This window comes from Peromyscus eremicus, chromosome 22, assembly GCF_949786415.1.
Source record: "Peromyscus eremicus chromosome 22, PerEre_H2_v1, whole genome shotgun sequence".
NCBI lineage: Eukaryota > Metazoa > Chordata > Mammalia > Rodentia > Cricetidae > Peromyscus > Peromyscus eremicus.
In genome coordinates, this window is record NC_081437.1 from 20,756,766 (window position 1) to 20,770,119 (window position 13,354).

Consider the following 13,354-nt stretch of genomic DNA (forward strand, 5'->3'; position numbering starts at 1 on the left):
TGGGGGACCCCTGTGGAGTGGTGGTACAAGTTTGGGCATTAGCATCAGGCCAACCTGGTCAGCTGACTCTTTGATGTCCCACTTACTGTCTCTGTCTTTAGTAAAGGTATCTCATCTCATTAAGCATCAGTTTCCTCAGCTTTAGACTAAGGAGACCAATAATACCAAACCACAGGTTATTGTAAGAAGTCAGTGAAGTCATATACTTAAAATATTCAGTGTAGTACCAAAGCTGCATCTGCTTAATTCATATTATTATCTTTAATTCTATTGTGTGTGTGTGTGTGTGTGTGTGTGTGTGTGTGTCTGTCTGTCTGTCTGTCTGTCTATCCTGGCTCCAGGTTCATAATCTTCCCACCTCAATGTCCCAAGTGCTGGCATTATGGAGTATGCTCTCACTTACAGCCATATTATTGATTTGTAAACTGTCTAGCCCTACCTAAGAGAACTCATACAGCCTTGAGTTCTCTTGACTGACTCTTACTGTCTCTCTCTAAAGCAGCATGGATGAGATAGCTTCTCCCTAGAGCTCACTTGCCTAACTCCTGTGGCCCTACCATGTGCTTCCTCTGAGCCGTTCTGTAGAAATGCTGCAGGAAGAAGTAGCTCCAAATTCACTTCTGATTTCTATAGACCAGATGCGAGAGGAAAGCAAAGATCTCTTTTTCTGGGCACCCAAAAGTCAGTGCTTCTATTTCAGCTCTGTGGGAGAAGGACAGAGATTGTGTTTTTCCTTAGAGGGTACCAGTTAAGAGTTGGAGGAGTGTCTGTCCCTGTTGTCAGCTTTACCCAAGTGCCTAGAGAGAGATCAGAGGATGTAGCAATAGAAGAAAGTGATGGGCACCCAGGCCGGAGATTTTCAAAGTGCGTGACATGGGGTCAGTTTGGAAAGGAAGGGAGAGGAGGGGGACTCTGCATTGAAACCATTGCACTCTATCGATGGAGCAATCTTCCCAACCTGCGATTTGTTCCTGCTGCCTTGGTTTGGAGACAGTCTGCAGTCCTCAGTTGCTGCTGCTTCAGAAGGTGTCTAAGAGGCTGCAAGGCAGAAGCTGGGGGAGGGAGGGCTTTGGCTACCCTTCCTGTGACTGACTCCGCAGGCCTGACCATTACAGCTGGCTGGAGTGGCAGGTCAGGTACCCCAGGGCAGAGCCTGGCCCGTGCTCTGGTCTGGATTCCCTCACTTGGCTCTTTCATCCCCAGTTGTTGCACCTGAAAAAAAAATGGAGAGGATGATTCCTAGCTGGAAAAGTGTCCACACTGTTACTGTCATGTAACAGGACTAAAGGATGAGCAGGGTTTTGTATCATGGAAACTACAAAAGAAACCCCGCTCCCCATCTTCCCTCCTCCCCTCCCCTAGCCTCACCGCACATCTATCCACCAAACAACTAATTTTCAGACCCTTCCTTCTTTAACAGGAAAAAGCTCTGCCCGCCATAAAACATTAGCAAATAGTGATGGATTCGGGGATTTTCAGGGAAGAACGGTGTGTGAGCATGTAGAGTGTGCTCATTTGCTTTGTAGATAGATGGTAATGACTTTTCACCACAAAACCCACTTGAGGTTCTGTTAAATAAAGAACTAATGCCACTTTGCTCTTTTCTCTCAACCCGTTCTTCGCTCATGCAGATCTGAAACATTCGTCCTCTGTGGCTCCCTGGCCTCTTGGATGTGGGAAACCCATAACGCAGCTTTTTTTTTTTTATCCCTCCCTGAAAATAACATAATTGTCAAGTACTCGTAACTCTGAGTGCAATTTCAACCCTCTCATTGATAAGGCAATAACCCAAGCAAACAACATCGGATGAAGTTACAAGCCTGAGTGTGGGGATGGAGGCATTATTTGAATGAGATGAATTGGAGTTCTCTATAAAGTTGCACAAATTCTTACCAGCAGAATAGACTTTGGATAGAGCTATTAGACGGAGCCATTAAGCTGCCTGGCTTCCAGTTCATCTTGCAGAGAGCCTCGGCGTGGACTTGCTCACGGTATTCGGACTTCTCAGATATGGCTCCCCTTGATAGAAAATGTACCTCACTGTCCTGAGGTCAACTCTGTCTATTTGTGCCCCAGTCGTCTTTTGCTGATATTTCTACTGAGTACCATGAGAACCTGTTATGGACTTTCTTTTGGATTGATACTGAATGATGACTATGAGACCCATCCTATGCACAAGGGTCAGTGTTTTCTCCTTTGTTTTTGTGTCCAGGTCACAGTTCCCTGAAGTCACCCTCAGGAATGCCTTCTCCTCCTGATAACTTCATATGGAATCTGACCTGGACAATGAAAGACTCCTTCCCTTTCCTGTCCCACCGCAGCCGATATGGTAAGTGTATTTTTGACTATTATCTGTGACACACCATCACTGTCTTGTAATTAAGGAAGCTCTGAGATTCTACTTGTGATCACCAGTGATCCAGGAGTCCCTTAATTCCCTATAGCAAAACACGTATCACTGCACCCTGTGTCCTAAAAGAGTGCTCAAGAATACCACCATACCATTCCAGCTAAGATGTTTATGTTGCACTGTGAGTCCTGGAGGAAGCCAGTGGCTTTCTGGCTCACATAGTCCATCCTCCAAGCCTTCCTAGTACATGGAATCCTGGTATCCCTTCACCGTTCCTTCAATGTGACATTTATTTGTATTTGGTTGTAGCTTTCTGGATTTAAAGTTCTTACCTTTAGCATCTCTATAGACCACAATCTCCTAAGAAGGGATTGTTATTAGGAAGGGCACAGGTCTTCCAGGGCCTCTTCAGCGACTCCATTATATTTGGCTAACTTCTGTTCATTTGATGGCACAACAGCCTCAGCGATCAAGAGAACTGGTCCAATCCAATGTTTGCAGATGCAGAAACTCATCTTAGCGATATCACATAGAGTGGGCCCACTGGCCACAAAGCTGGTATTCTTTGCCCGTAGTCCTGTTTCCCCCAAGAGGCCACCGACTCCACCTGTGAACCCTCAGGAAGTTGTGTGAAGTCGTTCTCAGTGCTCAGCCTAAAAGACCACAGTGGCAAGGGGCTCTGCCATTGGAACATCAGGGCTAGAGGAGAGCTTGGACTTTTCTTGGGAACACCTTCATTTCTTCAGCTCTTTTGGTATAAGCTCCTCAAGGACAGGTAAGATGCTGTGTTTACTCCCCTGTTTTATTCCTTCCCTGGAAGGGACTGCTAAAGGCTTATGTATGATGAATGAATGAAGAAGGCTTCCCAATATAGAATTCTCTCATCAAACCTAATTCAATTAAGTATTTATGAACCCAGTGCAGCGCTGAGTTCTAGATGCCCTTCTGGGCATATTTACCTATTCCTGCTCCTTAGTCTCTGCCCTTGGGCCTAACCTATTTAAAGTACACCTAACAGAGATGTTCCACTCGCTGTAGAAAAGCTCCCATCAGAAGCCTGCCATCCCTCATCTGTTACACAGTTACTCTTGGCTTGTATTAATGGTACCTTTCATTTCAAATTGAAAGAAAGAAATGCATAAAAACCCCTTGGGCAGTTTAGGATTCTCCTTTGACCTGAGATGGTGCTTGCCATTCCTTAGTATCCCAAGAGGGAGGGAAGACTCAGTGGTTCTTTGGGAGGTTCCACATAAGAGTTGCTTCCTGATTTTACTTAAACCAGACACATGAATGCCATCATATGATAAGAAGTATCTATAAATAATTGAAAGCTGGTCTTTTGTGTGGTTGATCTTTCGTCACCAGATATGTGCTAGAACTGGCCTTCAGATAACACTTGGAGTTCTCAGTGTCATTCACTGTCTCTGTAGGACAACTTTTATAAAGTTTAGAGTGTCTAAAAGTCAGCTCCTGAGTGTCATAGACAGCAACTATTGGTTCCCTGTGAAGGCCATTGAGGGAGGTTGCAGGTCTAAGGGGGAAAGCCACGAGAGTTTATGAGGACCCAGTTACCTACCAATTGTACTTGGTAAACCCACGTCCTCTCTCTGAGCCCCACCTTCCTTACTAGTACATTGGAAGACTGGGACAACTGGGGCAAAAAATAGATCAAGATGTTTCCTAAGATCCCTGTCAAAATATCTTCATGGTCTAGAACTTCATGATTTCCCTTCTTTGTTGAGCAGACTCAAACCATTGGTCAGTTAGTGTCCAAACGCTGGACCAAGGTATCAAAGTTAGCACCATCATTCAAGTTGGCTCACGACAGAAGGATTGGCAGCTCCCTGGTGAACTATAGTAATGCTTCCCGATCCTTTCTATCTTTTTGCCATATTTCATTCTGTGGGACTCATGGAGACTGCAGGATCACCATCATCCCTTGCACTTCCATCTCCACGCTGGTGTGGCTCGCCAGATGCTGGAACTGATACAAACTCAAAAATCAGAGTTCATAGGCCAGATAAATAATTCTGCAGGCAGATAATCCCATTGCCAGTGAGTGACATTGAGGATTCACCCTGATACCCGTCACAGGGAAAGCTAATGGCAGAATGAGGGCCGGACTCCTATCTCCTCAGGGTGTTTTGTGGGGGCTCAGCCTACATGTCTATGAATCAAAAAGGCCAGCAGGCTCATGGGTGATAAATCCATACCTTTCATCTGCCAAGAAAGACATTTTAAGAAATGTTAACAACTTCATTAATTTTAAGTCCTCAAACATGGGCAGAGAAATTTGACTGGAAAATTGCCGCCTAAGGGGATAGTTCTTCAGATTGGGAGATGTCATGGAGTCTTGGCCAGTGTAGGGTGGAACTTCACATTTGACTTAAGCTACATCCTGGTGGACAGATGGGGACAGAGAAAGCAGTATCAACAACCCATCCATGGGTGACATGATTGACAGAGACAGGCCAGTCCTCTCTCAAGCAAGCTGTCCACCCTGAGTGGAGAGTGGCTTTCTTCTTGCTAGTGTTTTATGAGAAGAGACGAGGTAGAAAGAGGCTAATAAGATTTACTCACCCCCAGCCTGTAATTATCTGCTTGAGGAAAAAGTTTGACCTACCTTTTTGAAGGCTCCCAATATTTCTTCTAATTTACGTCGGGGCCTTTTATGTTGTATAAAATATATTCTCTTCAGTGGCATTCAGTATCAGATTCCAGCTCTCTCTGGCTTCTGTCTTGAATGACGATAGCCAGCTAATTTCATCATGGGGAGCTGGGAGCTGCACGTTCCTCTCCCAAGGCTTTGAAACAGAGAGGACATATGAAGACAGATTTTCCTCCCTGTATTTCCTTTTATCATTGGCTCTTATGCCTGTGGATGTAGTTATGGGCTTGGCTGAAGGATTAGGCTCTGAGTAGGCATGCAGATACAAAGGTCCTCCATCAGGTCCCACTGGATGCTTCAAGAATACTGCTGCCGGGGTTGCGAAAGAGAGTTTGATCACCTTGGTTCTACAGGCACAAAGACAGACGGTGTTCTTCCTAACTTCAACTCTCATGTTTGCCCACTCTGGAGATGAGGAAACAGATCAGTATTCTATTTTATTATCATTGTTGTATGCATGTTTGTGTGCACCAGTGTGTGTGTGTGTGTGTATGTGTGTGTGTGTGTGTGTGTGTGTACAAGTGTATGTGAGTGAATGTCAGAGGCCAACCCTGGGTCTCATACTTAGGAACGCTGTCTACCTCTTTTGAAATAGGCTCTCTCATTGGTCTGGAGCTCACCAGTGACTAGACCTGTTGGCCACTGGGTCCCAGTAGCTCCCTGTCACCACCGCCCCAGCCCTGGGATTATACCTATGAGCTATCATGCTGGCATTTTGCTCAGGTTCTCATATTTGCAGGGTAAGCACCCTACTGCCTGAGCTATACCCCTAAGCCCTGGATCAATATTTTAAACAGAATAACTGGAGATTCTTCCCCAGGTGACCAAGGCAAAGGGTGTTTTCATTTGTTTTCTTTTCAAAACTGTGGTACTTTACAAAACCCTCTGCCATGCATTTTTTTTTTCATTTAAGTGGTATTATGAAATTGTAGTTATGAAATTATACTGAGGGGAAATTATTTCATATTCCATGTTTACAGATATGTCAATGGAAGGTGGAAGGAGTTTATTAGTAGGACTTTTAAGCTACTGAATGGGTGAACTAAAAAAAAATGAGAGTTCTGTCACATCACAAAGTTATTTCAGAGATGAACCATAGAGAACATTCACTCTTCCTGCATGGCCTAGCATTGGAGTTGAAGGATCAGGCTGATGTACATAACCTTGGCTATCTGTAGAACAAGCATCCGATGTCTTTGAATCAAGACCATTCCTGGCATGCTTGTCATTTCACCTCCCAAGAAGCATGTGGGTTGGGCCACTTGGCACGGTAAACATTCTTATGTACTTTTCCATTTCAGACTATGATCCTTATTATGGGTTGCATTATGTTATGCTGAAAGATATGTTTAAGTCCAAAGACCCTAGTTCCTGTGAATGAGATTTTATTTAGCACAGTATCTTTGCAGCTATAATCAAATTAAAATGATGACACAGGGATTCATTGGGCCCAGATGTGAAATGACTTCTGGGCTTAAAAGAAGAGAAACCATAGGTACAGATATGCACCAAACATCTTGTGGTTAAGAATTCAGAGTCCGGGGCCATGCTTTGTATGCTAAGGAACACCAAGGATGCTGGCGGTAATACAAGCTGAAAGAGAGGTGTGGATTGGAGTCTCTTCCAGAGTTCAGAGGCAACATGTCCTTGGCAAATGCTTGATTTCAAGTCTCTTACCCCAAAACCATGGGAGAATAACATTTCCTTATTTTAAGGAGTCCTGTTTGTTGGGCTTTGTTATGACATCCCTAAGCATGAAGTTCAAAACAAACATCCATTCTCCACCACCCCCAAGTCCACAACTTTGGCTCTCACAAAATGATATATTCCTCCTGACATCTGAGCCTACAGAAGACATTGTTGGGCTTTGAATAAAAGTCCTGTTGAAACTTTGTCTTCTTTCGGGACCAGTGGGACCGATCTAATTTAGGGGCTGGTGCATTTGGAAAGAAAAATTAGACTTTTTAATTACTTTCCCTGCCACCACCACCACCATCCGACCTGTTAATGTATCAATTTCTTTGATTGAAAAGACTGGGTCAATTAAATCTCTCTCTCTCAAAAAAAAAAAAATTAACCTAACACAGAATCAAAAGTGGAAAACAAAAATTCCCCAGCTCCCTGTGGGAATTACTTCAGAGCTCTAGCAGGAAGACAGTTTGATCATATTTCTGGAATTACATATTAAATATGACTGCCCACAATCAGCCATTCCGGCCTTCCAGGAGCCTGGCGTCACTGAAAGGCAGCCCCCAGCCTCCCCTGTGAACCGTTGTCATGGCTGAAAGCTTCCTTAGCTTCTCTTCTGCCCTGTCCGGGAGATCCTTTTGTGTTCCTTTCCCAGCCCCATTCCACTGAGCTGAGAAATCAAGTTATTTCCTAGCTCATACATCTGTATTCTTATCTGCAAGATGGCAAGGAAAAAGCCTCTGGATGCATTCACCAAAAACTCCGAGTCCCAGAGGGAACAATAATGCCAGCAGTCATACAAGACCCAAGAACATGGACCATCTGTCACCTCAAGGCCATGACCTGCTGGGAGCCAATGGAATCAATCCACAAAAATTCAATAGGAAGCAGCTGGCTTAGAAGAAGTATGTTTAAAGTGCTCCTGTTAGTCATATGCCTTTAAAAATGAGGATGCATAAAGCCAGTGAATAAATATGAATGAACATTTTATGTAAAGGCGCATTGAGCAAAGGAGAGGCAAAGAGGAAAAAATGTCTGAATCAAAGAGAAGGGAATGATTGACCAACTAGCATACATATGAGAAAAGCAGGTCCTGAGAAACCCACTGAAAATACTTGTCACAGACAGAGAAGAAAAGAGACAGGAGAGAGGGAGGAGGAAGGGGGGATGAATCTCCATGACTAACTGATTTCTTATTGTCACATATTCCTTATCCTGCTAACATGAAACAGCTGTCACCCCTGGACATGTAGCCCCCTAATACTCATTCAGATTGTGACCTTTCTCTTGATTATTGTTGCATCTTTACATGCCTAGATCATCCCCCCCCCCTTACCATGCTTTCAGTAACACAGGGAATAATTATGAGCATTCATTATTGAGCACCCACTGTGTACCGGGTTGTGTTCTAAACATCACTGATAAAGCCAAATGGGATCCTTTCTCTTCCTTCAAGGGACTCTGGAGAAAGTGGCAGCCCTGTCTGTTCTATGATAAGTGCAGCTGTGGAGGCATGTTCAAAACCACGCTGGGACACAAAGGCAGGAGATCCAGTTCCTTAGAGGACTCAGAGAGATAGACATTGTAGAGATGGGCACAACGAAGCTTGAGGCCTTGGACTCCAGGAACATTGAAGAGATTAGTGATGAGGGCATTCTGGGTAATGAGAACACAGATATATGCAAGACCAGGTTCAGCCTTGTGATGCAGAGTGAAGATGACCTGGGCGGGGGCAGCAGGGACAAGGCCAGAGAAATAGTTGCTTTTGAATGTGTTCAGGGTTTAGACCCTGAGCCCTGTGAAAGCCCAGCTTCAGAGGGCGTGGTGGTTTAAATAAGAGTGGTCCCCATGGAGTCTTGTTTGAATGCGTAGTCACTCACCGGGGAGTGGCACTCTTTGATAGGATTAGAAAGATTAAGAGGTGTGGCCTTCTTGGAAAGTGTGTCACTGAGGGTGGGCTTTGAATTTCAAAAGTCCATGTCAGGCCCAGTGTCTCTCTGCCTAGGTTGGGATCATGATATAGCTACTGTTCTAGCACCTGCCTGCATGCTACCATGGTTCTCACCATGATGATAATGAACTAGCCCTCTGAAATGATAAGCAAGCCCCAATTAAATACTTTCTTCTAAAGAAGCTGTATTTGCCATGGTGTCTCTTCACAACAATAGAGTGTAACCAAGACAGAGGGACATCAGGGAGATGCTGATCATGACAAAGAGCCTCTTTCTGGAGCATCCACTGAGTGACTGAGTGGATGGAGATACCGTTAACTAAAAAGAGAAGAGGAGAAACATTTAGCAAGAAGAGGGGGCAACCAAGGTATCAAGAGGGAGGGTGCAGGTGGCAAGATCCATGTTGGACAAGTGACATTTGAAATAACCTCCAGACGTCTAAGAGGAAATGGACAGGGGAGAGGGTTGTTTTAAAAGTAATAAGCAGCGCTGGTTACTGTCCGAAAAGGTCATGAGACACATGCCACGACAAAACCCAGTATCAGAGCTTTATTAGGACCGGGGTGGGGTGGGGGGGTGGGGGGGTGGGGAGGTGGGGGGGGTGGGGGGTGGGGGGGTAAGGGGGGTGGGGGCGGGAACGACGACATAAGAACCAGGTCTGGAGAAGAAGCACGTGCAGAGAGCAGAGAGGGGATGGGGAGGAGAAAACAGAGAGGAGGAGTCTGTGTCCGGCTTTTTAAGGATTCCCGTGCACGTGCACAGGTAGGGTTACGGAGCTACGCCACACATGCACTGATTGCGTGACTGAGCTGCACATAGTATGCAATCACACAGCGCCCTAATGATGCAAATCAAAAGTCGTAAGGCCCCTTCCTTAGCTGCTGAACTGTGCATGCACAGTCATGCAGCTGCAGTGGCAGCAGAATCCTAGCAGAGCGTTGGGAAGTCTTTTCCCACCTCTTCTCCAGCTGTAAGAATTACATTCACCAGCCGTGAGTGAGGTGCCGGGTTTTGTTTTGACAGCTTTGGGACACCTGAGCTATTGTATACAGAATATTTTTAACCAACCTAGAAAGGTAAGTGCCCAAAGCATATGCAGAAAAATGCCTGATAGACGTGAGAGGCAGCCCTCTTAAAATGAAATATTTTGTCAGGAGCGACCTCAGATGCAAAACCGCATATCAGAAGAGACCTCTCCTGTGTAGGACTTCAGCCAGACCATTTAGAAAGATGACGAGAATAATTCCATCTGTGAGAAATTCATAGGGATTGTGAGCTATCAGGGCCCGCAGCTGTCTGATCAAATAGCTTCATCTTTTAGCTAAGGAAGGGAAGGCCCAGAGTTGTCTGTATTATCTGCAGGACAGTGGCGAAGTGGAGATTGAAACCTAGGCAGCCTCTTGGCAAACCCTGTACCTTACCTCTCTATGGTAGAGGCATGGTTATGGCTATCACATGGAATTCCTCATACATCAGCCCCAATTATTGCTTTACCTATCTCATTATCTGGACATCATGGATGTCTGTCAGCCCAGCAGTTGTGTTGCCCCAAGAATTGCTTCATTGTGCAACAGTGACCTCCTTGTAGAGATGAGCTTCTTGCCAAGCTTAGTGTAGGTGACTCATAGCCACCTAGTGTTGTAGAATATTATTTTAAGGTGTGTTACATTTGTTTATGCTGTGGAATGTTTGTTTAATAATGCAAAGATGTGTTGCATTCTTTTATGTTGCATTTGTTTAGCTCTGTGAAGCTGTGTTACTGTGCCTGTGTAAAACACATGGTTGGTCTAATAAAGAGCTGAGTGGCCAATAGGAAGGCAGGAGAAAGGATAGGTGGGGCTGGCAGGCAGAGAGAATAAATAGAAGGAGAAAAAACAATAAAGGAGCAAGAAAAGGAGAAAGAGAGGAGGACATCAGGGGCCTGTCACCCAGCTACACAACCAGCAACAGAGTAAAAAAGAAAGAAAAGTTATACAGAGATAGAGAAAGGTAAAATCCCAGAGGCAAAAGATAGATGAGATAATTTAAGAAAAGCTGGCTAGAAATAAGTCAAGCTAAGGCCGGGCATTTGTAAGTAAGAAAGAGCCTCTGTGTGATTTATTTGGGAGCTGGGTGGCAGGCCCCCCAAAAGAGCCAAAGGAGTATGAAAACAACAATAAGCTGGGGAACATCAAAATCTAGATTGCCTAGATTCTAGGGGTCACTGCACTGGCAATTAGCTCTAGAGTCACGGGCTTTTGCTGAACCTCCATGTTGCCCCTTTAACCTCCTCCCTTATCACTGCACTGGTGGTCTCCCAGCACCTCCTCCCTTATCACTGCACTGGTGGTCTCCCAGCACCTGCCCAAAGAGGAAGTCACCCTGGATCTTGGCTCCCATCCTTGCGAGTTTTCTTACTTTCAGTCACAGCCCTACTTTCTTTGATTCTGTCCTCTACTCCCACCCCCCAACTCCCAGATGAAGAGCCACAAGTGACCAAATGTCTTTGGGAGAGAGAGAATCAGATGAGATCCTGCATAGGTCCCAGTCCTAAGACGTCTGCCCTGGACAGATGCACATATGAGGAAAGCCAAATGGACCTGATAGGTTATATATGCATGTTTGCATGCGCGCGCATCACACACACACACACACACACACACACGCACTCACACACACACACGCACACGCGCACACACACACACACACACACACATACACGCATATGTATATACTTGTAACAGGAAAAATCAAATAAGAGATCATTAATTTGGGAGGAGTGAGAGGAGATGAGAAAAGAAGGGTGATGTAGATGCAGTGCTCATGTATGAAATGCTCAAAAATATAAAATAAATTAGAAAGTGTCAATGGTCATGATTCTTAGGGACAGTATTGTTGTGACAATTGTCAGGAAAGATCAGAGTGTGCTCAGAGCACAGGTGTTTCCTTACTGCTTTCTGAACTCCCGCGAGAGCAGTATCTTGTGTTTTGGTGTCATTCATCAATATATGCCCAAAGCTTTGTGCTTAAAACTTGTGAATGCCTGGTTTTCCCTCTCATAGCCTGAAAGTATGTCTTATCTTTAATTATGATACCATAAAATGTAATATGGTTTCAAAACTCACAAAATCATACTATCGGGCAATGTTAGTTCCAAGTCCAGCTCAAATCTTTTTCTATCCTTTGTTCTCTGCACCTTCCTTTACTCTCTATTGAAATCTTACCAATCTTCAAGATGCTATGCACGTATTGCCTGGTTCTTTGTGTGTCTCCTGGCTGCACTGAGTCTGCATACTTTGAGTTAGATATGGGCAAAGCCATCTCATCAGCTGGCCTGCAAGTGTATGACAGGTAGGGTACATGCTAGGGCAGCCTGGTATTCATCTGTTTCAATACTATCATCAACTGGGAACCCTAAGGCTTTCTTGCAACACTCAGCAGATTCTGCCTCTCCAGAGACACAGTAGTAAGTGAGAGAAGCGCGTGGCATCTTCTCAGGTCCCCCTTGTCCACCAGCTTCCTCCTGTTGCCATGGATGTCACATGGCTCAGAGCTTTTCTCCCGGGTGCTCCTCTCAAGAGTCTCAGTCACAGAGATCCAGTTAGAGAGCTGTCATATTGACTGGTGGCCCAGGCTGCTAAGGTGTCCTCATGTCCTCTGAACTTCTGTTTATTCTGTCTGGGACCTCCCACTTCACTGAGAGCAAGAGCAAGGATAAATGTCACTGACCTAGAAGACCAATAGGAACTCAAGCCTCAGCCCTCTTACTTTTCTAGACTGAAGTCCCTGTCCCCTTGGTCAAGCCACCTGATAGATGCCTCAGTTTTCCCTTTATAAAATGAGGCTGGACTTGTTAATTTCAGAATACCTGTAATTTTTAATTACTTACAGTATTTTTTTCCCCTGAGATGAAGAGAAGAATCTTGTTTTTTTTTTTTTTTCTGTCTACAGATTGTGTAGATGGAAACATTGTGATGACGGCAGATGAGAGAAATGAGAATTAAGCTTTCTTTGCTGTCTACCACCGCCCCGTGAGCTCATGCCCACACACCTCCCCCTCCGAGGCTGTGTTTATGTAATTGATTGATTAAAGGAGACTTGGCCCATCTTCTCTGCAGCTTGACTGTGAGCAAAACAGATGTCTTGAGTTGAGTGATTGGATCCCAGATGCATCCCAGGACACAGGACTATGGGAAGGGAGTGAATGATTTCCAGTTCCCAGGCCCCTGTGACAAATGAATGGTGGGTGTGAGTGAGGGGCAGAGAAGGGCCAGGTTGGGTATTTAGTGTTATGAAGTGAGTGGCCAGATGTTGATGGCAGCTGGTAGATTAATACCAAAGGTGACTGGTGGGCCAAGTGTCCCTTTAGGAAATTACCCAGGAAGAGGAAGTAGCAATCCTTAATCATCTAAGCCTGGGATGGAAGGAAGAACTCCCAGCTTCCTGCTGCCCAGCTGGTGAGAGCCACGTTAGAGAACTTGGTTTGGCCACCTTCCCAAAGGGGGTGAGTAGTCTTAGCATGGTAGTTATAGAAGAAAATTGAAATTGCTTTATTTCACCACTTCATTTCCTGATTAGGAGAAGGGGCTCTATGCAGATTAAATGCCATGCATGAAGTTACATGATCTCAGTTGAGGCCTTCTGGAGGAAGCCTTGAGTGATGAGTGCTCATTCATCCCCCTTGCCTTCACACCTCTGAGTGAGTCAAGGTTTGAC

General features: G+C 45.0%; 1 protein-coding gene across 1 annotated transcript in view; it reads left to right on the forward strand.

The window, feature by feature from the left end:
- Alk (ALK receptor tyrosine kinase) overlaps positions 1-13,354 on the forward strand; it is a 513,542-nt gene that overhangs the window by 5,783 nt on the left and 494,405 nt on the right. Inside the window, exon 2 of the mRNA XM_059248178.1 lies at positions 2,213-2,329. Coding sequence (XP_059104161.1) covers positions 2,213-2,329 — 117 coding nt within the window. The remainder of the gene's footprint in view (positions 1-2,212; positions 2,330-13,354) is intronic.